Source organism: Ovis canadensis, chromosome 17 (assembly GCF_042477335.2).
Source record: "Ovis canadensis isolate MfBH-ARS-UI-01 breed Bighorn chromosome 17, ARS-UI_OviCan_v2, whole genome shotgun sequence".
Taxonomy (NCBI): domain Eukaryota; kingdom Metazoa; phylum Chordata; class Mammalia; order Artiodactyla; family Bovidae; genus Ovis; species Ovis canadensis.
Genome location: NC_091261.1, coordinates 68545045 through 68571465, shown reverse-complemented (window position 1 = coordinate 68571465; position 26421 = coordinate 68545045). Strand labels below are relative to the sequence as shown.

The following is a 26421-nucleotide window of genomic DNA, read 5'->3' as shown; positions in this document are numbered from 1 at the left end:
GGACATGGGGGGAGGGGCAGGTGGGATGATTTAGTTTAGATTTTATTTATCCCACCCTCTGGCGGAAAGTCATTTTCTGGAGGTTTCCTTTTGGGGTGGGAAGATTTAACTTCTGCTCAAGGTGGAAAAACAGTGGCCAGGGGCAGAGGATTCCAGACATCAAGCTGCATGTTTTCCCTAACAAGAGATTTTAGTAAAAGCAGCCAAGAGTCACCACTGGAAAGGAAGAACAATGCCACTGTCTTTTATCCACCTCGGCTCTGCAAACTCATTTGTGAGAGGCAGGGTTAATTGAGTGTCAGGTGGGAGAGTCCTGCTCTTAATATTTTATGATTCAGTGGCTGAAGTTCCACGGAGTCCTTGGAAATGGCTCTCCTAATGTAAAAGATCTTGAGTGTAATAAATATGAGATGAAAAAGAAAAAAAAAAAAAAAAAGCTTTGGACCTGGATGTCATAGGTTCTTTATCTTCCTAAGGGGAGCATGTGAGAGGTATGGGAAGACTTCCAAGCTGCCAAGACTTGGGGTTGGAAATAGGAAATGTAAAGTGAGTCCTGGAATCTTGTAGTGTGTTTGCTCTGGGCCAAACAGAGCCAGCTTTGGTGTGTTTAACATCCCCTTAAGTTGCAGTCTGCCAATAAATATGATGTGTTGATAAAAGTTACATCCGGGTTTTGAGTCTCCATTTGCCTCTTAAAGCCAGGTGGACCTGTTTTTGGACAATTTTGAAGAGATGTTTTGTGCAGGGGGTGGTTCTCTGATGGCAGTTTTTCCCCAGCGTGGATGCCATTGAGTTGCATGTGATTTATTAAGGAAGTGCTCCCAGGAGAAACCAGTAAGGGAATGAGTGAAACGGGAGAGGGAGGAGATGGAGCCCAACAAGAGGGCGACTTTCAGAGCAGTCCCAGCTCAGCTTGGTCCCACGGGGAGCTCTGGAGCATCAGCTGCATCTCAGGGTTGGTCCCACCCTGAGGTTTCCGTGCTCCCAGCCGTGGGCTCATGCGGGAGGTGGGAGGAACTCTCAGGCACTCCACTGAGGAGACCCCAAGGCTCTGAAAGTGTCAGGTGCCACAGAACACACAAAGGTACAGGACAGCACCAAGAACTGGTAAGAGGGATCAGAAGGATCTCGGTGTGGCATCTACAGTGCCCACTGCAGCTTTCACTATAGGCTGAATGACACCAGGTGCATGGGCTGATTCAAGAAGGCTTTTCCCAGACCCTGGATGATGGTGGGTATTTAAAATGTAAATAGCAGCAGTGACAACTGGTGCCTTTCAGGTCAGCATTAGACAGCCAGCCAGACAAACATCATCAGGCAGTACCTTTTGGTCGCACTTATTGGTAAACCGAGTCAGCTATGTCTTGAATAAAAGGCCTCTATTTGGTTCATGTAACAGCATGGGCTTCAGGTACAGCTGGATGCAGGGGCTCCAGGGACATTAGAATCACGTCTTTCCATCCCTCGGTTCTGTTTTCCTTTGAGATACGTCGATTTTCAGGCTGTCAGATCCCATGTGTTGGGAAGAGGGCATCCCGAAGCTCTGTGCTTGCGTTCTACCAGCTTCACAACCTCAGCAAAGAGCCCCTGCTTTCCTGCAGCTCCAGCAGCAGTCTTGAGCCTTATTCTCATTAGTTTGTTCCCAAACCAATCATTTTCGCTCTGGGGACTCAGAGAGCTGAACAAACTTGTATTGGGTGTTGTACTCTGGATGTCAGAACAGAGTTGGGTGGGAAAGGAAGTCCATCCCTCCAGATCTTATGGACTGAGAGTGGGGAAGCAGTGGGTCCCCAGAGAAGAGAGAACCTATTATCTAGAAAAACAACTTGTCCTCAACCTACCATTCTTAGGAAGAAACTAGAACTTGGTCTCTTGGTACTACTCAGACCAGATAAATGCAGGTGAAAGTACCCTACCCAGAGCGGTTCATTCATCCTTAGCTGAAGACATGAGTCTGTAGGCTCACTTGCTTATCTACATGATGTCATGCATAAATGATGCTTTTGTGCACTGACCTTGGACTGTTGGACATGTTCCCCCAATCTGTTGCTCAACCCAAGGGTACTGCTTAGGCCAGTCCTCCCCTTGTGTTCCAAGGAACCTGACAGACAGGAGGTAAGTGTGTGGCCTTCTGTCCCAGGAAAGGGTGGCATGTGCGGCCAGATCCTTCCATAGTCCTTGGGGACCAACCTTCCAAGAGGAAATGAACACGCAAAGGCCTTTGGCTGGAACCACACAACTAGTTTGTTTGTTTTTTAATAAAGTTATTACAAATATGTACAAAGCGTCTCCAAGGTATGAAATTCCTCTTACAAAAGAGCACAACGAACCAGCAAGGGTAGAACCCGGAACGGAATGTCCCCAAGCTTATTGCCCCTCCAGCTGAGTCAGAGGCCTCACTGAGGATCCAAGCAGCCCCACAGCTATCCCCACCACACACGGGGTTCCTGGGCGCTTATAGTGCAAAAGACCTTGAGGGGAGGAAATTGGGGGTTTGAGTTGGGGAGGACACAAGGAGGGGAGAAAAACTTCCCGTGTCCTAGGAAGTAAGTCAAACAGACCTTGTTTGCAAGTGAGATACTTGTCCCAGGGAAGTTACAGAAACCAGAAACACAAAGGGCCAGAAACAGATACAAAATCCCCAACTAAGCCATCCAGCCTGTCCTGGAGTGCCCCCAAATGCAACCTAAGTGGGGCTCCCCTGCCGCTTGCTGGGCCCCAGGCATGTGCTTGCCTTTGAACTAGTGATGTTGTGGAAGGAGCTCAGTGGAGCAGGATGGTTAGCTCACAGGCTTGGAGGGAAGTGGGACCGGGGCAGCAGAGGGGGGCGTGGTCACAGAAGCCTGAGTCCAGACCTTGGCTCAGTCACCTCACTCTTTGCATGCAACTTTAGCTAAGTTGCATAACCTCTCTGAGCCTCAGCTTCCTCAACTGGGAATAATACCAGCACTGTCTTCCAACGAGGGCGTGAGGAATAGCTAAGGGGTAAACGCAGAAAGCGCTTAGCACAGCTTCTTTGCTATGTGAAGCAGCAAGAACCAGCCTCTTCGTGCTGGGAATGAGTTGAGGTCATCGGCTTCTGAATCGCCTTCATGAGAGTGTAGCTCTTAGTAAATATAAATTCTGAAGAACAATCTGCCAGCAAGGCTTGGGGTCACAGCGACGGCCTGACAAATCTGTTAATGACCATGAGCCAGACTGGAAAGAGACACTGAGTATCGTCTGGTTCTAAGTGGGTCTACCCCTCCGTTATCAATACATAAATCTCTTCCCAGAGGACATCCCACAACCTGGCATGTTGTAGGTGCTCAATAAATAGGTGTTAAATGAATTAATTAAACTTTTAAAAAGTAAACTTTCGGTTTACACTTTAAAATGACACTTTTGACATCAGCTTACTCCATCAGTTCCCATGGGACTAGGCTAAAGTGTCTAGCCTGCCCTCTTCATCCCCTAAACCAGCTTCTGACCCTGTGATTGGCCCAGGTGGACTTAATGGGACATTCAGAAAAGGAAATGGTATCAACATAGAAAAAGAAAACCTGTATTCTGATCACTGCAGCCCTAATACCAGGTGGACACTCAACAGTTCCACAGTGGCAAACCAGTGTCCCCAAAAGACATCTGTATAGCATCAAAGAGGACTTTCTTAATTTCCCAAGCAAGAGGCAAAGTGATATTTTGTCAGGAACATGAAAATAAAGGTAGGAGTGCATGAAATCAGATACATGAATTGTGAAACCAAAGTCACAGGTCCATTGTTTTGTGACAGTACTGTTCAAATCACCCTTTTCCCCTCACCAAACTAGAAAAGAACTTTAAAATGAGACCACTGGAAGAAGGAGGGGGAAAGTCTCCAGGATCCCAGTGAAAGAGGAACAAAATGGGAATTGGGTTCTAGGAAACGCACTGTCTAGAACCATGGACAGCAGCCAGAGAGGCACAGGGCTCCCCAAAGAAATATATTACTCAAGCTGTATCTATGTCCAAGGGAATAAGAAAGGGAACCCCAAATTTTAAAAAGGGAGAAGAGATCTTCTCTGCTTGGAGTTGGGGTAAGGGAGAGAAGCTTCCAGAAGGGAATGGATCTAATTTGGAATGTGGAAGTCCCAAGAGGATTCAATCCTTGTGGCTCCTTGATCCCTGCCTTCTGAGAGCAACCAGAAAGAAGGAGGCCCTTCTGTTTGCTCCTCACCTCATTATGCAGCAAGCTACCTAAACGATGATCTCAGAGGCCTCCCTCGGCTTTGCACGGACACACACACACAGACACACACACACACACACACACACACTCTCTCTCTCTCACTGCTGTCTGCTGAAACCCGATATGAGGTCTTTTTTAAAATTTATTTCAAAGCCTCCCTCCCTCCCTCTCTCTCTTCACAGACGCTCTGCAGTGAAGCTAATCAAAATCAATGACTCCTTGGCAGCCAGAGAAAAGCAAGGGGGTGGGGAAGGGAGAGAGGGAGGGATGGTGCCAGCACTTTGCATGCTGCGGAAATATTTTTTTTAAAAAACCACCACCCCACTATCTCATGCAATCCAAGTAATGCAACGAGAGAGACGGTGGAGACAATATATACATATATATCATGCTTCAATTTCCTAATACAAATGTCCATCAAGAAGTCAAATCTCATATAAAAACAAGCATTAAAAACAACCCCTTGTCAAAAATCGGGGCAGTGGAGAAATGCACTCAAATTAATGATGTGCAAGAAAAAGCCAGGGTTAGATAAATACACAGTTTCTAACAATACAAGAGAATATGTACAAGGGACTTGGCTGTAAAGCTCCATCAGGAGGGTGCCGGGTGCCCAGTTCTCTCAGCAGTGACTTCATTGAAATAAAAATTGTCCCAAACCCCAGCGCTTGGAGTGTGTATCCTCCAGTGGAAATGTCATAAGCTAGTCAGGGTTGAAAAAGGGGATTCTCTGACCTTTAACCTGTGTCCAGGCGGTCAGCACATCCCCGCTGTGGTCTTGAAGGTGCAGCCTTAAAGCAGCAGAGAGCTGTGATCAAGTACAACTATGGTGATGAAAACCCCCTCCCCAGAAAATGGGGTCAGCTGGAAAGTCTAGCGTCTGCCTAGGAAAAGTGACTGACAAAGCAGAGGCTGTATTTCATTTCATTCTAGTGAATCTGCCTTCTCTGAGTTCATGGCTTGGTGGGGATGTCACCTGCCGCTCTCTGACGACTGTGCCTACACACCCATCTCCTGTAAACAGAACTGCAGGAAGGGCTCCAGCCATGAGGGAAACAAATCGTCTATAAACAAGCTTTCCTTTTGGCTCTGCTGAGTTCCAAGCTGTCTGGGAGGAGAGGGGAAGCTGCTCTCACCTTCAGCAGTTATGGGTTGCATGTTTCTTTAAAGGGCTATTTAGGAAAACATAAGGCATGGACTTACTTATTTTTCAAAGAAAGAGACAGCTCCCAGCTTGCAGAGGCACTGAAAGCTCCTGCATTCTAAAGGACCTGGTAATTTTCAGCAAAGCCCATGGGAAAGAACTATTGTTTCAGCCCTTAAAACAGATGATCCCTCTGCTGGCTTCTTGGAAGGGTGTCTGCAGAACAGTCCAGGACACCCGCTGTCCACAGGTACTGAGTGGTGACCTGCAAACCCAGCCTTGTAGAATGACTGTCTGGACCTACTGTCTGGTGCCTCACCACCTCAGCTTTAAAACCCATAGGGTGTACCCTGCACAGAGGAATAATACCTGTTGTTGTTGGATTTTTTTTTTTTTAATGAAAGCAAAAAATAATCATCGCTCCCTGAAGAGTCTTTGCAGCCAAGTCTCAGTCCAGCACACATCTTTTTTTTTTTTTTAGCCCTTCTAGAAACTTCTGAAAATAGTAGCTTATCCTGGAGAAAAAAAAACACATCAGACCTTCAGTCAGTGAGATGCTGGTGCATTTCATTTAAATGACCCCGCTCCCTCCCCCAACGTCCCTGGCTTATAAATCACCCTTGACCAGAACTTAGCCGTTTCTTGGCTCTTTAATCCATAAAACCTAAGCCCTGAAATTCCCTTGGGGTGAGGGGGAGGCTGTGGACTGAACTCCCAGGATACTTTTTGTGGGGGTGGAAGAGACAGCAAACAAGCCGCATGTGAGGTCAGCTTTCTACCTCGTGACCAGCAAGCCACTCGGTGCCATCAGCATCCACCTCCTCCCTCCTAGACCCCAAGGTTTGCTCCACAACACCTCTGGATATTCATCCCCACGCAAAGAAAAAGAAAAGACTCTCAAGTGGCACTTTTGTGACTGATCCCTTTTAAAAAAGAATCCGAAACAGCAAAATAGACATCTCTCTCGTTCCCTGGCCTTGCAGGTCTGGCAACAGAACACCATTGCAGCACCAGCAAGAACACGCTTAGCACCAGCAAGATTTAAGTGAAGCACCAGAGACACCAGATTGGTCGGGGGGAAAAAATGCCTTTTGTCTTGATGTGACAGCGGGACTAGCCATCTATCTAGGTGGACAGAGAGAGGCTAGGATTTGTGAAGACAGAAATGGAGGTATCCCCAGGCTCTGCCCCTACGACATTGGCCCCAGGTCCTCACTTTTTTGTTTTTCTACTTTGCCTTTTGCCATTTCACCTCTTCCTCCACCAGCATCCCTTCCCAGGCATTTGGTTGCCTCTGAGGCTAACTCCCACCAGTCTTTGCAAATTTTCTAGGTACACAGTAAGCATCTCTCTTCCAGTGCCCCCAGACATGAAAGAGCATCAGAGTTCACATCGGAAGGTGCAGAAAAGGGAGGGGACCACGTCCTCGACAAGGCATGCACTGAATAGTAATATTCATATTTTCTTTTTTTTATATATAGAGAGCTGTATGTAAATAATGTTGGGTTGTCTTGTTTCTGCAGCTGGACATCCAGAGGGCTTCCCCAGTCCCGTTCCTCGTTGCTGCTATTGCTCCAGGCGCTGTATTTTTCTCCACTTCCTTCTCGAAGTGCCAACTGTGGCCTTGCAAGCTCTGGGCTCCCCCTTGGGAAAACAGGAACCAGCTTTCTCCAGGACACAGGGTTTTCACCAACCTGCAGAAATAAAGATTTGTATTTCAGTCAGTAGCCATGTGCAGACAGCTGCTGGGGATGATGTCAGCGCCTTGGACTGCTGCATAGCCAGCCCTGTGTGTCAGGGAGGGGGATGGGTGAGAGCTGCTAGATACCAAAGCTCTGATTTGGGAGGAAAGGTTCCCCCAAAGGTGGTCTTGGTGCTGCTCCTCCCCACAAAGCCCTGTCCACGTAGCAGCCTTCTCTAAACATGCATTTGTGAGTACACACACACATACCTGTCTCTGCTTTCAGACCTAGATGGATTTACATAGGCATCTTCTGTGATTAAAAAAGACAATGTAAAGACACTACTTTTTTGCTCCTCCATGTCAGGAAACGGGACCTTCATCTATTCATTTCATAGATCCATCTTCAAAGCAGACTTGTAGGACAATCTCTGCATTCATCCATCCATCCATCCACTCACCCACCCATCCATCCATTCATTTGTTCATTGATGAACATGCCAAGCACAAACTAAGGTGTTAAACATCCAGTGATACAGTTCTTACCCTTCAGGGGCTCAGAGGCCAACAAAAGGAAGATGGGATGAAATCAATCATGACAGTGTCACAGGAAGAGCCTGCAATCTGGGTGAGTGTGGGCTATGAGGGACCAGAGGAGAGGTAGCTTGTGAGGGAGAAGGAGGAGTCTGAGAAAAGTCCTCAGAGAAAAAACAAACAGACCCCTATTGAGTACTGAATGATACCAGTGAATTAGCCAAGTTAAGGTAAGGTATTCTGGGCAGGGCTGAAAAAATAGTACAAACCCAACAGGGTGGAAGCTATACATCCACAGAAAAACTTGTACACAAATGTCCAGAGCAACATTATCTATTAATGGCCCCAAAGTGGACACAATGCAAATGCCCATCACCTGATGAATGCGTAAATAAAGTGGGGTATTTCCATACAGTGGAATATTATTTGGCCATAAAGAGGAAAGAAACACTGATATACACGCTACAGTACGGATCAACCTTGAAGACATGATGCTAATGAAAGAAGCCAGACACGAAAGGGACAAATATTGTATGATTCCATGTATAGGAAATGTATAGAACAAGAAAATCTATAGAAACAAAAAGCAGATTCATGGTCACCCAGGGCTGGCAGGAAATGTAAACAGTTGTGGGGGTAAATGCTAATGGGTCCAGGGCTTCTGCTGGGGAAATAAAAATGCTCTAAATTTGACTGGGGGTTGGCCATACAACTCTGGAAATATAATAAACACCACTGATATGTACACTTTATTTTTTAAAAGATTGCTGTGTGTCTGTGTTAGTTGCTGTCATGTCTGACTCTTCCCATAGACTGTAGCCTGCCAGACTCCTCTGTCCATGGGATTCTGCAGGCAAGAATACTGGAGTGGGTTGCCATTCCCTTCTCCAGGGAATCTTCCCAACTCAGGGAGCCACCAGATAACCAGGTTATCATCTGAGCCACCAGATTGCAAGTTTATTTTTAATATTTATTAATTTATATATTTATTTAGCTGTGCCAGATCTTACTTGCAGCATGCAGAATCTAGTTCCCTGACCAGGGATCGAATCCGGGGCACTCTGCATTGGGAGTGCGGAGTCTTAGCCACTGGACCACCAGGGAAGTCCCAACTTGTGCACTTTAAAAGGCTATAAGGACAGGGAGAGGGAGTAGAGGAAGGGGGAGGGGGCTTTAGGGAGGAAGGAGGAGGAGGAAGGGAGAAGCAGCAGGACCCAGAGGAATGGCATAGCATGACAAGGTCAGGGAGCGTGATGAGGCTCAAGTGAAGACTGGGCCCATGGGGCCATGGGACGGATGAGGCTGGAGAGTTAGCAGAGGAGACAAAAACAATTCACACAGCAGGTGGTAGGGAAACTGCCTTGTGCCTGTTACAAACCACGTTGGGTAGGAGAAAGATCACTTGATGACCTTCAGGTAGGCAGCAGTCCGGGATTTTGACCTGCCCGAACTGCACCAACAGGCTCACTTGGGCCTGTGGCCTCCTACAGAGTCTAGTTCTCAGAAGGCAGTCATGGGGCCACAAATAGGGCCACAGATTGGCTGGAGTGCCTGCCAGGAAGCTCTCTGCCATAGCTCCAGGCTCCTGTCCTCACCTTTAGGCCAGTCTGCCAGGGAGGGGTGGGGGCGTGGTGGTGGAGACGGGACTGCAGGCACCCCACAGATTTCCTAAACCCTGCCCACCTGTTGCCATCGAACCTTTACTAAACTCTCCTCTGATAACTCAGTTTGGGGGTGATCTCTGCCTCTTACTTGGACCCTGGTGAAGACATACAACTATATGAAAGAGGGGAGTCACAATCATGTGGACCCCACAAGCTAGTTGAATGACCAAAAAGTCGGTTCGGGTTTTTCCATGAACTTTTTTGCCAAACCAATGCATCTGCATCAGAGGGTCACAAGGATCTGAACCAGCAACTTCAAACCTTTTGCTTTTGACCAGCTCAGGTAGAAGGAGAAGATCCCTGCAGCCTGCCAACCACCACCCCAACCCCGTTCCCCTCCTGTCTCATCAGGGCACAAGTACAGAAGGCGTTCTATTTAGCCGCTGTGTGTTTTCATGGAATACAGATTCAGAGTCACTGTCAACTCAACTGAGAAACACGCTTGATTTAGTTCATGGAAACCAGCTTCTGTAACTCCTAAAAATCATACCTGGTTGGTGCCTAGTCATACTGATCTACAGAGCCAAAGTCAGTGGAACCCTGCAATATTAGCCTAAGGCAATTATGCTGCCTTAAATAACCGGTACAAAAAAGGAAGGATGGGGGGACTTCCTTGGTGGTCCAGCAGCTAGGACTCCACACGCTCAATGCAGAGGGCCTGGGTTCAAACCCCGGCCAGGGAACTAGATCCCACATGATAAGACCTGGCACAGCCAAATTAAAAAATAAGTATTTTTTAAAAAAAGAAAGTAAAGAGAGAATGCACCTACCGTGGGCTATCAAGTGTGCTGAGTTTTTACTAATAAGCATTGTTCCCTGCTCTAGAAAAAGCTCAGTTTCTGCCCTCAACTGGCCTCCAGTCTTACTGGGGACGACATGAAATACCAGAGGTCAGGACTGCAGAAGACCATTGTCTGCAGGTGTGTTTACAGCCTAGAAATCGGGATGTGGTTATATCACCAGGAAAGTTTCAGAGAGGAAGCAGGATTTCATCTGGGTCTTGAAAATACACGGGAAGTTTTTTTCCTATATTTGGAAGAAGGGAAGATGGTTTAGGTGGGGAAGAGGCTGAGCAAGGCTCAAGGACAGTGACAGGTATGGCTCAAACAGGAGACCCTGATGAGCAGGGAACTGCATCAGAGAGTTGTGACAACTGAGATTGTGTTGATACTTGAATTGAGTAGAGATGATGAAGGGGAAAAAAGGTGGCAGCAGGCAAGAAACAGTATTGTTTTCTTGCAAAAGTAGAACCAGCAACTGATTTTCACTTTTCCTACCTATAAATCATTGAGCCAATAATGAGTCTTTCTAAGGCTCTCCCAGGGCTGCTAAATGGACAAATTCCTGTACCAGTTGGCATCCTGATTACAGGTTGGTGTCCACAGTGAAGGACGAACATCAGAAGCACCTCTCTGCACTGCATGGAAAACCCAGTGGACACATCACCACGTCACCATGTCCCACAATCAGTGGGTGGGCCTGTGCGTACACTTCTAGGGGATTTTAAATTGGACACCCTACACTAGTCCACAGAAGCAGTCACATAAGTGTACATAAGGATGTCCCCTCCAGCTTTATTTGTAACAAATTTGCAATTTATTACAAATCTGGAATTTGGAAACAACCCATGTGTTTATTTTTATTTATTATTTTTGGCTGTGCTGGGTCTTCATTGCTGCACACAAGCTTTCTTTCATTGTGGCAAGTGGGCTTCTCATTGAGGTGGCTTCTCTTATTGCAGCGTACAGACTTAATTGTGCCAAGGCATGTGGGATCTTAGTTCCCGGTCCAGGGATCAAACTGGTGTCCCCTGCATCGATGGGCGGATTCTTAACGATCGGACCATCAGGGAAGTCCCCTATGTGTTTACTGACAGGAGACTGGATTAACAAGCCTCATGGAAATTAGAAAGAGGTAAATCTAAATTAGATAGACAGAGGAGGAGAAATATCATATGACATCCCTGATTTGTGGAACGTAAAAAGAAATGATACAAATGAACTTACTTACAAAACAGAAACAGATTCCCAGGCTTAGAGAACAAACTTGTGGTTGCCAGGAGATGAAGGAAGGATGGAGGGAAGGAACAGTTGAGTTTGGGATGGATATGTGCACACTGCTATATTGAAAATGGATCACAATGGATAACAAGCATGTACTGTATAGCATAGGGAACTGCTCAGTGTTATGTGGCAGCCTGGATGAGAGGGGATTTGGGGGAGAATGGATACATGTATATGTATGGCTGAGTCTTCTCACTGATACATGTATGGCTGAGTCCTTTCACTGTTCACCTGAAACTATCACAGCATTGTTAATTGGCCATACCCCAGTACAAAATTAAAAAAAATTTAATGTATTGAGATAGAAAGCTGGCTATGATTTTTAACTGAGAAGAGCAAATAGCTCAGGTCTTTTTTTTCTTTTAATGAATATGTGTATTTGTATATGTGTATACATAGACATTTATACCTATCTATATATCCATATAAAAAGTATTGCAGAAAGGCAAAAGAGTTTAATGGTTAAGAGCCCAGTCTCTGGAGCTTGACGCCTGAGTTGGAATCCTGATTCAGACACTTAAAAGCTGTGTGACTTTGGGCCAGTTATTAACCTCTCTGGGCCTCAGTTTCCTTATACGGAAAAGGAGTGGGGCAGTATGTTGAATCTCATTGTGTTGATGTAAGGACTGAAAGCAGCGACCCATTTGTTATTATGATTGTTACTGTTGTTATATATACATCCAGACTGAAAGTTACGCCAGGGGGGTAGCTTTAGGGGCCGAGTAAAAGAACACTACAGTTCTCCATATACTGTACTTCCATATTGTTTATGTTATTTTTCTTTTCTTTTTTTTTGCAAGGAGCAAGGAGTCACTATACAATTTAAAATTACTTTAAAAACATAAAGTCCACCTCCCCCTACGAGCCCAGTTGTCCTTCCCCTGGGATATTCTTCCTCAAACTTGGCTCATAAAGCATTTTCTCTAATGCTGACTCACAACCGAAGCTCACAACTGGGGAGATTCATGAAACTTCTGTTTTTCAATGTCCCTGTTTCCACTTTGCACCCGCAGAGTGGAAGGGTGGGGTTGGGGTGGAGGTGGGGACAGGAAGCCTGGAGACCCCACCTGCCTGGGCTGAGATATGGCAGGTGGGGAGCTGTGAATCCCCACTGCAGCATTAGATGGGACAGAAGTCTCACTCCCTTTTCCCTACATCAGAGAAGAGTTAGGACTCTTGGGTTCTCTCCTAAGGGGTCCCAGTTTTAAATTTAAAAAGAAAACTTTTTTGTTCTTGCTATTTGCATATGTGGTCAGTTCAGTTCAGTTCAGTCGCTCAGTCGCGTCTGACTCTTTGCGACCCCATGAATCACAGCACACCGGGCCTCCCTGTCCATCACCAACTCCCGGAGTTCACTCAGACTCACGTCCATCGAGTCAGTGATGCCATCCAGCTGAAGTTCCAAGTAGCAGAGAAGGATATACAAATAAAATGAAAGCCGCCTTCACCTCCCCCCACCCCGCCCCGAGCCACCCAGGACGCCTTCTGTGCATGTGCACACCGAGTCTCTCCCTTGATCCATCATGTTTCCTCAGGGCCCAGCAGCATGCCCGGCACACAGTAGGTGCTCAGTTCAACCTGTCGAGTGACAGTGGCTAACTGAGCACATGAATAATGGTAGTAACTTCCCAACTTTTCCATCTTTGGGGATTTTTTTTTTTAATCTTTAAAATTGATTTTTTACTGGAGTATAGTCGACTTGCAATGTTGTGTTAGTTTCTGCTGTACAGCAAAGTGAATCAGTTATTATCGTTGTTTTTCAGTTGTTAAGTCGTGTCTGACTCTGTGATCCCCATGGACCACAGCACACCAGGCTTCCCTGTCTTTCACTACCTCCTGGAGCTTGTTCAATTTCATGTCCATTGAGTTGGTGATGCTCTCCAACCATCTCATCTTCTGTTGCCCCCTTCTCCTCCTGTTCTCAATCTTTTCCAGCGTCAGGGTCTTTTCCAGTGAATTGGCTCTTCAGGTGGCCAAAGTATTAGAGCTTCAGCTTCAGCATCAGTCCTTCCAATGAATATTCAGAGTTGATTTCCTTTAGGATGAACTGGTTTGATCTCCTTGTAGTCCAAGGGACTCTCAAGAGTCTTCTCCAGCACCACAGTTCAAAAGCATCAATTCTTCAGCACTCAGCCTTCTCTATGGTCCAACTATCACATCCATACGATTCCTGGAAAAACCATGGTGGTGGTGGTTTAATCGCTAAGTTGTGTCCAGATCTTGAGATCCCATGGACTGTGGCCTGCCAGGCTCCTCTGTCCATGGGATTCTCCATAGCTTTGACTATATGGACCTTTGTCAGCAAAGTGATGTTTTGCTGTGATGCTTTGCTTTTTAATCAGTTATTCAGTTCAGTTCAGTTCAGTTCAGTCGCTCAGTCGTGTCCAACTCTTTGCGACCCCATGAATCGCAGCATGCCAGGCCTCCCTGTCCATCACCAACTCCCGGAGTTCACTCAGACTCACGTCCATTGAGTCAGTGATGCCATCCAGCCATCTCATCCTCGGTCGTCCCCTTCTCCTCCTGCCCCCAATCCCTCCCAGCATCAGAGTCTTTTCCAATGAGTCAAGTCTTCACATGAGGTGGCCAAAGTACTGGAGTTTCAGCTTTAGCATCATTCCTTCCAAAGAAATCCCAGGACTGATCTCCTTCAGAATGAACTGGTTGGATCTCCTTGCAGTCCAAGGGACTCTCAAGAGTCTACATGTACCTATATCCACTCTTTTTTAGACCCTATACCCATATGAGTCATTACAGAGTATTGAGGAGAGTTCCCTGTTCTTTACAATAGTCCTTATCACCAACTCTTCCATCTTTGGTTTCAACAAGTTTATTTTGACCATGGGGTTCAAATGGTACCAGTGGTAGGTCCTAATGTCTAAGAATCATGGGTACAAAGTTCTTCAAGTGGAATCCTCCTAGAGGGAAGATGCTCTGGTCTTTGTTATCATTTAAATCTCCACCCATGTAGCTCATGCTGGCCAGTCAGGAACACTGGGCTCTGAGGAGACGGTGGTTGAGGGGACTAACAGAGCAGAAGGCTAGGTTTAGGGTGTACGAGAAAGGAAGCAGCCATTTATTTGGCAGCTCCTGGAAGAAGTGTTTGCTTCTCTCTGCCTATCTTTCTGCTGCCCCTGTTATCTGTGAATAGTTATCAATTCTATCAGCGAATAGTGTTTTTTAGTTAATTGCTGTATTTCTTTTTGGCCTGTGCTGGGTCTTCATTGCCATGCAGGATTTTCTCCAGTTGTGGCGAGCGGGGGCTGTTCTTTGTTGCAGTGCATGGGTTTCTCGTTGCGGCAGCTTCTCTTATTGCAGAGCACAGCTCTAGAGCACAGGCTCAGGAGTCGCGGTGCATGGGGTTAGCTGCCCCTCGGCGCTTGGAATCGTCCTGGACCAGGGATTTGAAGCTGTGTCTCCTGCACTGGCACGCGGATTCGTAAGCACTGGACCACCAGGGAAGTCCAGTGAATAGTTACTGATCACACAAAGTCTGTGGAGAGAGCCCGAAGAACTCAAAGCTCCACCCACTATGAAGTTCTGGCAGGCGGGCCTTGAATGCCAAGTTCACTCAATGTCCAGAAGGGTAAGCACTGAGAAGCTGGGGAGTCAGGGAGTAGCAGAGCACAGAACTGACGCCAGATCAAACGGGCAGATCCTTCTTACAGCAATCTCACCACGCGCATCACATTCTCACACGCTCGTTTTTTCACCCAACAACTTCACCTCTAGGAACTTCACTTTTTTTTTTTTCAAAGTTGTTCAAACAAGAATGTTTACCAAACCTCATTTATGAACTATCAGAAAATGGCAACAGTGTAAATATCCCTGGGGAAATGACCAAATAAGGAAATCGTGGTCCATCCAAGCAACAGAACACCATGCAGCCATAAAAAAAGATGATGAAAACCTCTGTTGACATGGGAACATCTCAGCAACCTATTTTTTATTGGGGAAAAAGCAGATTACAAACAGCAGGACTAGAATGATCTCATTTATTTAAAATAGGACGCATATGTGGCTGTGTCTATGCATCAAGGGACCTCTGGTGGGGTGGTCTCCGAAATCAGAGGTCGTCAATTTAAACGCATCAGATCCAGTGCAGGAGGGGCCACAGTCATTGGAGAGTTTGTGTCCCATCTAAAGAGGTTTCTGATGCTTGTCTGCAGCCTTTCACTGCCACATGGGACTTGCTGTTGTCAGATCTTTCCATTTTTTCAAGAAAAACTGAAAATGTGGGCTTCTATATGAAAGTGCCTGGTTTGTAAGTGTTGGGGAAAAAGCATGCAAGTCAAATAAAACTCAACAGCAGGCCAGTTTCAGCCAGGAAACCACCAGGTTTCGATCTCTGCCTAGACACGAAGGTATTCTTAGACAAGGACAGCTGGCATGTAAGCCCACCTCCTTTTAACCCTCAGAAGCTCTCTGAGCCTCAGCTTCATCATCTATAACGTGAGGAGTTGGGTTTGGTGGTTTCCAAAGCCCTGTCTAGCTCTGGCTATGCTTCTAGAACAGTGATCTCTTGGGGTCCTAGATTTTTTGAGACTCAGATCAGAGCTATGATTTCTCTCTGAAGTGCGGGAGAGGAATAAAGGAGTATGAATCAGCCAATTGTATGTCTCGTTTCTGGGGGGGGTGTCCCAAATTTTCTAGGCCTCTCCCCAACTCATTCACTCATTTACTCATCCATCCATCCATTCAGTAGTTAGTGAATGCTTACTGTGTACCAGTCACCATGCCAGGTGCTGGGATAAGTGATGAATTGGGGTCCCCTGGGGACCCCAGGGCTAGTGTCCCCCAGGACAGTAGGGGAGTCCTGTCCCCTAGGACAGTTGGGGAGTGGTGGTCTGGAGGTTCCCCCTGCCCTGGTGCAGTGACTTAAGAGGGCTGTTGGTGATCCACAGGGTTGAGGAGGCAGGATAGGCAACTCCTTTGTGCAGAAGGCTCAGAGAAGTCCCTTAAGAGCTCCCACCAGACACTGAATATGAGCCCATGGACTGAAATTTACACCAAACAAGAACACATATCCTGCACTATCATTTACCACTTTCTACCATTTTCTGAACATCAGTGACACGCCTTCTACTGCTCAGAAGGTAGAGAGGCATGCCTACGATCACACAAGTGGGAAATGGCAGATTAGGACCTGACCTGAGAGTCAGCCTGACTTGGAAGTTCATGTCACTTTCCACCAAGCTGTCCTACACTGGCAAAAAATCTGGGTGAGTTAGATAAACAGTTACCAGCAGTTCAATTTTCTGAATCAAGAGTGAGGCTCCACAATGCGCTCACAGGCTAAAACATTTTCAATCTGGGCTGTCTTTGAAAATGGTGCGTGCTGATTGCTAAATCGCTTTAGTTGTGTCCAGCTCTGCGACCCAATGGACTGTAGCCCGCCAAGCTCCTCTGTCCATGGGATTCTCCAGGCAAGAACACTGGAGTGGGTTGCCATGCCTTCTTCCAGGGGATCTTCCCAACCCAGGGATCGAACCCATGTCTCTTATGTCTCCTGCACTGGCAGGGGGGTTCTTTATCACTAGCACCACCTTGGAAACGTATGAAAATGGTACCTCTTCTTAAATCTATCTCATGGCCCCTGGCAAATTCCCACCCTCAGAAGACCCCTCCAAAATCACTTTGTCTAAGATTCCCCGCCATCAGGATGTTAGCATCTTGCAGTATTTATTAAGTACCATGTGCCAAATCCAAGAATATCAGATGAACATGGTGCCATAATGACAAGTACAGCCAGGCAGGCAGAGAAGTCCTTCAAACTTAGTGACACTGCTATGACTTGGAGCCTTTTCCTGAAGTTGGGATCGGCATGCCAGCAGTCATCGCACTTACGCACTCCAACAACGGCTAGAGGTGTGGTCTACGGAGAATATTCCATAAAAACACAACACAGATTTAGCTGAGGATGGCAACAGCTAGCTCCAGAGTCAAGCGATAACCACATTATGGATAGTGGCTGGTGACATAAATGAGAAATGGGAACAAATGGCAGAGTTTATCTAGAACCCACAAGATTTTATACTCTTTAGACATCCTTTATAATAAAAGAATGTTTACATACACTTTTGATACCAAAGTTCCACCTGTGGGCCTTCCTTAGAAAATCTCTGTGATGTACCCAGAGTGACACCCAAGGATGTTCTGTATCGCAACTGGAAACAATCCAAACCTCCAATAATAGCCGAGTGAGAAGGCAGATGATGGAAGAGCCAAACAGAGAAATCCTAAGTAACCTCTAAGAAGTGTGTCACGGAAAATACCATGAAACATGGAGAAATGTCCACGATATCATGACAAAGTCAGGTTACAGAAAATGTATTTACAGGGATTCCATTTGTTAAACTACTTCTCAGCGCATTTTCTTCAGCCACGCCATGTAACATGTGGGATCTTAGTTCCCAAACCAGGGATCAAATGCATGCCCCTTGCAGTGGAAGCATGGGATCTTGATCATTGGATGGCCAGGGAAGTCCCCTCAGGGCATTTTTTTTTTAATGGAAAGAAATCTATCAAAATGTTAACAATGGGTAGTGAGATAAAAACAATCGACTAAAATGTTCTTTTGAATAAAAGAATACTGAATAGTATTTTCCAAGTATTTGATAATGAGCTTGTAATATTTTTCATAATCAAGAAAAAAGCTAGTTTCTTTTCTAAAAAGGTAATAAACTTTATTACATAAAGTTTCCCTGCTGCTGCTGCTGCTAAGTCACTTCAGTCGTGTCCGACTCTGTGCGACCCCATAGACAGCAGCCCACCAGGCTCCCCCGTCCCTGGGATCCTCCAGGCAAGAACACTGGAGTGGGTTGCCATTTCCTTCTCCAATATAAAGTTTCCCAAAGTGATTTAATTCCATCTTGCCCAAGTCCGTGGCCTGTGGAGCAAAAGTTTAGAGATGGTGATACTGTGGAATAGTCAATGTTCTCTCCACAGGGCAGGTAAAGGAGCCTTCTCTTTTCCTGGTGTAGAGTGCTACTGGAAGGTCACATCTCACTGACTTGGCCTAAAACAGAGATCCCCACCCAATAGCAGGGGCACAGTTTAGGGCAGGAAGGAGGGAGGGAAGACAATACGGAATTGAATGGTGAAAGTTCTTAGGTGATGGACATCCAGCCTGTATCCACAATCTTCTAAGGGCACTAAGGGTTGGTCATCAGAGAACCGGTACAGGGACAGGAATCTTTCAGACCTTAAACAACCTAAATATTCATCAACAGAGGAATGGATAAAGAAGATGTGGTTTATATAGATATATACATGTATATGTATACATACACGTATATATACATATACACGTGTGTATACATGTATATACATACATGTATATGTATATATACACAAAGGAATATTACTCAACCATAAAAAGGAAAGAAACTGGGTCATTGGTAGAGACGTGGCTGGACCTAGAGACTGTCATATAGCATGAAGTCAGTCAGAAAGAGAAAAACAAACATCATATATTATTGCATAAATGAGGAGTCTGAGAAAATTAGCATAGACCATCTTATTTACAAGGCAGAAATAGAAACACAGATGTAGAGAACAAATGTATAGATATCCAAGGGGAAAGAGCAGACTGGGATGAATTGGACAATTGGGATTGACATATACACGCTATTGATGTCTGTGTGTGGGCTCAGTAGCTCAGTTGTGTCTGATTCTTTGCAATCCCACGGACTGTAGCCCACCAAGCTCCTCTGATAGGACTTCCCAAGGCAAGAATACTGGAGTGTGTTGCCATTTCCTTCTCCAGGGGATCTTCCCGACACAGGTATCAAACCCAGGTCTCCCACATTGGAAGGCAGATTCTTTGCCACTGAGCCACGAGGGAAGCCCAGTTCTCTCTCTCGCATCACATCTCATCCTCCGCTTATAAAGCACGTCTTCCTGTGCTGTCGGCACGTGTCGCTGCCTTTACAGCCACACTCACCCTCTCGACGACGGCCTGATCTAGCCGGTCTTCCATCTGACTCTCTCCCCCTAGTTCACGTGGTCTTAGCCCACTGCTCGCTTTTCTCTTCCTCAAACATACAGTGCAGAATGTCACCTCCCCAGAACACCTTTCTTCCAGACACCCACATGGCTGACTCATTCTCATCACTCAAGTCACTGGTCCCCTGGTCTCTCCTTGAGCGGCCATCACCGTCCATTGCAGGTAGGAATGCACCAGGCTCCCGCTACGACAGGCATACCTCAGAGTATTCACAGTTGTTTTTGTTTTTTACAAATGGAAGGTTTGTGGCATCCCCGCATTGTGCAAGTCTATTGATGCAATTTTTCCAACAGTATTTGCTCACTTCATGTCTCTGTGTCACATTTGGGTAATTCTTGCAATATTTCAAACTCTTTCATCATTATTATATTTGTTATGGGGATCTGTGATCCGTGATCTTTGATGTGATTATTTCAAAAAGATTATGACTTATAGAAGGCTCAAATGATGGTCAGCAGCATTTTTTAGCAATAAAGTATTTTTTAATTGAGGTGTATACATTGTTTTTAAAGACATAACCCTACTGCACACTTAATAGACTACAGTATAATGTAAATGTAACTCTTACATGCATGGGGAAACCAAAAAAATTCATGACCTGCCTTATTGCAGTGGTCTGGAACCAAACCACAGTATCTCTGAGGCCTGCCTGTACATTATCTTTGTGTGTTACCTTCAGAGCCCACAGCACTTTTGAAATTCTGTGTTTAGACTGCATAATCCAAAGATGGCTACAATATCTTCTCTCCCATTTGCTATTCTAGAACCTTGCCACCCATGCGGTGGGATCTAATTCCACTCTCCTCTAAGTCTAGGCTGACTTGTGACTTTTGACCAAAGTGATTTCTTTCTTTTTAAAATATTTATTTGGCTGCGTGGGGTCTTAGTTGAGGCATGCAGGATCTAGTTGCCTGACCAGGGATCGAATCCGGGCCCCATGCACTGGAAGTGAGGAGTGTTAGCCACTGGACCACCAGGGAAGTCCTTTGACCAAAGTGATTTCTGAAGCTGGGTCTAAAAAGACAAAGCAGCTTCCATTTGGCCCTCTGAGACGTCTGCCTTTGGAGTTCTAAGACACCAGGTCAGAATCCATCTATCATGAGGCTGTTGTGCTGTGGGGAAGCCCAGGCCACAAGAGGAGACTGAGTATAAATGCTCTGATTGGCAGTCCCAGCCGACAGCCAGCTTCAACAGCCAGACCTTTATATAAATGAAGATCCCACTCCCATGACTCCAGTCCCCGAGTCAGCCTGGGACAGACACGAGTCACCCCTGCTATGCCTTGTTTGGGTTTCCAACCCTTAGAATGTTTGAGCCTAATCAAATCGTTGTGGGTTTTAAAAAAATGTTTATTTAAATATTTAATATCTAAACATTTATTTAAATATTTAATATTTAAACATTTATTTACATATATAGTATTTAAATATCAATTAAACATATAATAGTTTAGAATATTTACTTAAAGATTTATTTGGCTGTGTCGGGTCATAGTTGCAGAACACGGGGTCTTAATTGCGTTGTGTGGGCTCTTGCATTGCAGCACGCAGACTCTCTAGTTGTAGTGCTCAGGTTTAGTTGCTCTGGCATGCAGGATCTTCCCAGACCAGGGCTTGAACCTGCATCCCAGGCATTGTAAGGCAAATTCTTAACCACTGGACCACCTGGGAAGGCCCTCAAATAGTCATTTGAAGCCACTAAGTTTTGGAGTCATTGGTTACACAGCAGTTGTAACCGGAACAGTCTTTAGTGATTGATCATCTGTACTCTTCCCCTAAAATGTAGGCTCCATGAGAGGCAGGGGCTTCTAATGTCTTGGTCCTTCTGGGTCCATCATGACCCGCACACAGCAGAAACTCAAGAATTAATGGTGAATGAGTGGAAGAAGCTGAATTTGGAAAACAGTGATACTCATCTGACACAGTTTTTGAATGACTCATGTACTGTGTTCGTCATAGTTATTTTGTATCTACTATGCCACAAGCAAGTTGCCATGAGCTAGGGACAGAGTGGGGCAGCTCGTTGCTCCGGTGAAATCCTACCACACAGAGTGATGACCAGTAGGGAAACCGAGGCCCTCTATTCTGCGTCCTCCCTACTCCCAGCCTCCCAGCTTAGGTCTCAAAAGCTGACGTTTCAAAAACCAGAGGTGCGGTTGCCAAATCCACCCAGCCCACATCTGGGGTTGTATTTAATTATCCCGTGTGTGGCTGTGTTTACATCCACAGCTCAGTCACTTCTGCCCTGGCCTCTCAGCAGGCAAGCTAGTGACTCCAGACAGGGACCATGTGGCAAGAGGGCTGCCACAGTCCCACACATCTGGCCCCTTCCTAGGGGGTGGGCGTGGTCCTCCCCAACAGCTGTCTCCCTCCCTTCTGTTCCCTCCTTTCCCTCTCCCCGCCGAGGCTTTCAAGCTCTAAAAGTCATTCTGGCAGGGGTGCAGCAGGCTGGGAGGGAAGCCTGAGGGATGTGCCTCCAGGTTTAACCACTTAATCCCCAAAGTACCTGCCAAGAACCAGTTAGCTTGTCTGGCGGGCAGGCCAGACCGTCATTAATTCATTAAAGCCGGCTCCTGCTGGCCCATTATCTTCCTTGCCGCTGACCACGTCGCCTCTTGGGCGCACAGAGTCCCCCTTTCTCCACTTCTCCTTAGTCCTAAGGCAAGGTTCTGCCCTCCCCGAGCCCCCTCCCCCTGCCAGAATCCTCCTCCTTCTCTTCCCCTCCCCTCCCCCTCCCACGGCACACACTTCTCCCTAGCACGCCTCCGCCAGCCAGCGCTTACCATAAAGCATCTTTTGTTCCCTCTCCTGTATCTTTGGAGCAGTGACTGGTTAAAACACACCCATTCTCCTCCAGGCCTCCCCAGCCTCCAGGGAGCCTCTCCTTTGCCCACTCCCCCGAGGCTCTCTCAGAAAGGGAATCTCTCTAGTGCAGGAATTTGAGGCCCACCACCCCCTCTGCTTGCTGCTCACTATCTTCTCCTCCCCTGCACCCCTCAAATCATCTGAGGGGCAGCCAGGTGCAGGTCCCCAAAGACAGACCCTCCAATGCGAGTTCTGACTTTGCCCCTGATCCTTCAAGACAACTCAGGTGGATTTTCTCTGCCTCGGTTTCCCCTTTGAAACAATAAGAATGGCATTAACCATTTCATAGCATCCTCTAAGGATTGAACTAAGTGTCAGGCACTGCACTGGGCATTTGAAATGGATGACCTCTTATTGACCTCCCAGCAATCCTGACAGAGATGCAGCTGAGGTTTACACATAAAGGCTCAGAGAGGTTATGGTTCTTACCCAAGGTCACACTGCCAGAAAGTTCTTGGGCTGGGACTTAAATTTAGTTTTCATCTGATCCCTAAACCCATGCTCTTCACCAATATACTATCCTGGCCCATGTGGCCCTGATTCCCCAAAATGCCAAGTAGAAATAGTGTGGAACCACCAGCAAGGACAATGGCAAAACGTGGTCTACTTTCAGGCAAACGCAGGTATTAAATGCACAATCCCTTCTTGAGCAGAGAGGCGCTGTTTTAGAGCTTTCTGTATATGACCTCATTTTACCCTCTTGACAATACCTATGCATTTAAGTACTGTTATTGTCCCCATATTACATATGGGAAAACTGAGTCTTGGAGGGGAGGTTGGCTCTTTGTTTAATGATGACTTCTGAGAAAAGTATTGGTGGCTCGCAGTAGAAGCTCCAGACCACTTTGTTGAAACCGCTGTCCTACGTATAGCTAAGCTCGCCTTTAACGCCTAAGAGAATGGTCTGCCGTGGATGGCGGATTCAGGCCTCCCTGAAACCCCTAAGGTACCCTGTGAGCATTTCCATTCCTCCTCCAGGGTAGGGAATGTGGAAAGGACCACGCACAGAACTCAGAAAACTGACTTTCCCCAGGGGATTTCTTTTCACTTCTTCCTAACTTACCAGAGGTTAACCAAAGATGGGTTTCCCCCAGTTAAGCCAAAAGCACAAGAAAGGCCCGAGTGGTGGATAGCAGGGAGAGAAGCCAAGTCCTTGGTATGGGAGCCAAGCCTAGAAGACCCAGCGCAGCGAACCCCGGGGTGGTAGTGGTATACACTCTGCCATTCTGTAGGCGATCTGAGAGGGTTCCAGGCATCCTAGGGGCAGGGTACCCAGGGAGAAAGGACCCTAGAAGGGTGTGACTGCTGGGGACGCCCGGCAGGGACGCACATGCGGGAGGAGAACCCAGGGGTGTGCTGAGGAGGTGGCCTGGAGTCGGGACGCAGCACGAGACTCTGCGGCAGAAACAGAGTGAGGAGGGGGAAATCAACTCCGCGGAGACGACGCTTAGCCGACACCACCCCAGCGAAACTCCTCCCAAACTCCTCCCCGTCCCCCTCCCGGGCGGCATGGGTCCTACCGCGCGCCCGAGCCCAGAGCGGCGCGCTCCGTCCGCCCCGCGCGCCCTCGCGGAGGTCTCGGGCACCTCCCCGGCGGTAGCCTTCTCCTGAGGACCCCGGAGCACCCCTCGGCCCCGAAGCGAACACACAGTCGGGCTTTGGCTGAGCGCCCTCGGTCCTGGGGGGTGGGACGCCCAGCATCCCGCACCGTCCAATCGTGAGACTGGAGCGCTTCTCGAACCTCGCCCGGACCCCAAGACTGGAGGAAATGATGTCCTAACCTTCCTCCCCATTTCCACTGGGTTCCTCTCGCTTCCCATCTTTCTCATCCACGTTCCCACTGTCTTGTTCTCCAAGAAGTCTCTCTTTTTCTCCACTTCTTCAACTTTCCTCGTCTCGCCGCCTTTTTTTTTTTTTTTTTTCCGTCTTTGTCTCCTCTCCCACCTTCTTTCCGCCTTTCCCTAAATTACACACTGTGGGCTTCGCGTCTCTTTCTTGGCTCCTTTTTCTGCCCGGCCTCTCCGTGCCCCATCCAAAACTTTTTTTTCCTGCCCCCAGGATCCGGCAGCCCCCGCCTGGTCCCTTGCAGCCGAGGGTAGCCCCTTGTCTCTCTTTCGCGAAAGGGAGAAGCGAATGGGACCTCCGAAAGCCGTGCAGAGGGCGCCCCGAAGCGCGCACCTCTTTTCGCCAGCACCGGGGCTGCGCCGGCCCACGCGACATCTGTCACCCGCGCGCTCCCGGCTCACACTCCGCGCACCCCCGCAGCTCCCCGGGCGTTGCCACCCCCCACGCTCCGGCTGCCGCCTCTCCCTGCAGGCGCCGCGCCAGCTTCCCAGGGTGTTGGCGCACCGCGGGGCTCGGCCGAGACCCGAGCGCTGGGCGTCTGCGGGCCGTGACTACGGGGCTGGCTTTCTCACTTTCCGGCCCTAGACCCACCTGTGGTGGGCTCAGCCTGATTCTCTCCACCCCCATTCTCTGCAGCTCTCCTCTCTATTCCAGAACCTGAAGACAGTCCTGACCTGCTCGCTCCCTTCAAGTGCCTAGCACAGTGCCAGGCACACAGCTGGTGCCCAGCAATTCCCCAACCCAAGGACTTCGCGCACAGTAGACGCCCAGTACCTTTCTTCCACTGGTACCAAACATGCTAGGCGCTCGCTACTTACTACCCATCACCATCCAGTGCCTAGCATACCGCAGGCTCTCAAACATTCCCTCCAACTACAAGGCCTAGCATCCAGAAAGAGCTCAATGAATGCTCTTTCATTAAGGCCTTCCCCTGGAGTTTCCCTAAGAGCCTCAGATTCCCGCTCATTTGGGGACACCGCCTTCATCTCAACTCCCTCCGTTTGGTGACGAGGAGGCCGAGCTCCTTGGATGGTACACCTCACTGGAGAAGGAGAGAAGTTGGCAGAGTGGAGGAAAAGTGCAAAGTTTTAGGGAGAAAGAGGGAGCCGGCCTGAAACCTGGAGGGGGAGGAAGTCGCGAGACGCGGTCCGGGCACCGTAAGATGGGCTACAGAAACTGAAGAAGGGACACTGAAGGAGAACAGGGTTTGGGGCGGAGGTGATGGAGACGGTGGCTCTTAGGAATGGCAGGCCGCAGGAAGAGGACTGAGGACTCGTCTTGAAACCGCGATAGATGATAATTCTTTGGCGTGGCTTGTAACCCTGTTCTCTGAGCAAGCACACTTTTTTACTTGCACTGTGTGTTTGCTTGAAGGGTTGGTGGGACTTACGGAGGCTAAAGTCCTCCCAAAGCCCCTCGATGGAGTGAGTGGCAGGAAGCGCTTAAGAGGAGTTGGAGACAAGGGGCAGAAACGGTGGACCTGGTACATGGAAGGAGAGATGGGGACTAAGAAGGGGAAGAAGAACCCTGCGAGAGAATGGAGCAGAGAAGATGGGAAGCCGCAAACTTGCAGCTCTCCGGCTCCCAAGCCAGCCTCACGTCTCCAGTCCCCAGCCGCCGCGCCCTGGCGCTAGCTCGCGTACCTGTTGCTCGCTCCGGCTGGGTCTCGGCTCCGGCCCCACCAAGAAGCCCCGCGTTCCTACAAGTTCCGCCTGCCGAGCAGCCAAGCCGCCAGCGCCGCCACCTGCGCGGCCGCGCACAGCCAGGGCCAGTAGGTAGGGAGCGCGCCGGGCGCCGGCGCCCTCCGGCTCCGCGCGCGGCGCCGCCACATGGTGCGCTGGTGCAGCTCGTCGCCGAGCGCCTTGAGCCGGGCGGCCGTGAGCTGCGCGGCGGACGAGCGCAGACCCAGACGGCCGGCGCTGCAGGCGCACACGGCCGGGGGGCCACGGCCGCGGTGCAGGGGGCACGGGCACATGACCGCTCGCCTAGCTCCCTCCCCGCGTCCGGTCGCCCCTCGCCTCCTCTCCCTCCGGCCTCCGCGCCTGCCTCCGCCGCGCTCCAGTCGCCGGGGGCCTCCCCTGGACACCAAGTTTCTCCTTGTGTTGTGCGTTTGTTGTGCTGACGGCGCTATTATTAATTAAAGTGTCACATGGTGGAGGGGGGCGGGGAGGGCGCGGGGAGGGGGGTTACATCATCCGGCCCCGAGGGTGGGGGGGGGGCTGCAGGCAGAAGAAACCGAGAGGTAACTTTTAACCCTAACGGCGCCGGCCGCGAGGGGACGCGCGGCTTGGGAGAGGAGGAGCGCGGGGCGCTGGGACGCCTGAAAGCACCGCTGGGGTCTCGGGCTGGAGGGGTCGCAGGAGACCCTCAAGGAAGCATGGAGCGCCGGGGGAGGTTTTCTCCTTCTCTTT

At 48.4% G+C, this 26421-nt stretch overlaps 1 protein-coding gene across 1 annotated transcript; it reads right to left on the bottom strand.

Moving 5' to 3' along the window:
* Nucleotides 1-5896: 5896 nt before the first annotated feature.
* Nucleotides 5897-26112, bottom strand: HRK (harakiri, BCL2 interacting protein). Its single transcript, XM_069558643.1, has 2 exons — nucleotides 25654-26112; nucleotides 5897-7045 (listed from the first exon to the last, which is right to left on the bottom strand). The coding sequence occupies exon 1, from the start codon at nucleotides 25983-25985 to the stop codon at nucleotides 25710-25712; it is 276 nt and encodes a 91-aa protein (XP_069414744.1). The 5' UTR covers nucleotides 25986-26112; the 3' UTR covers nucleotides 5897-7045; nucleotides 25654-25709.
* Nucleotides 26113-26421: the final 309 nt, after the last annotated feature.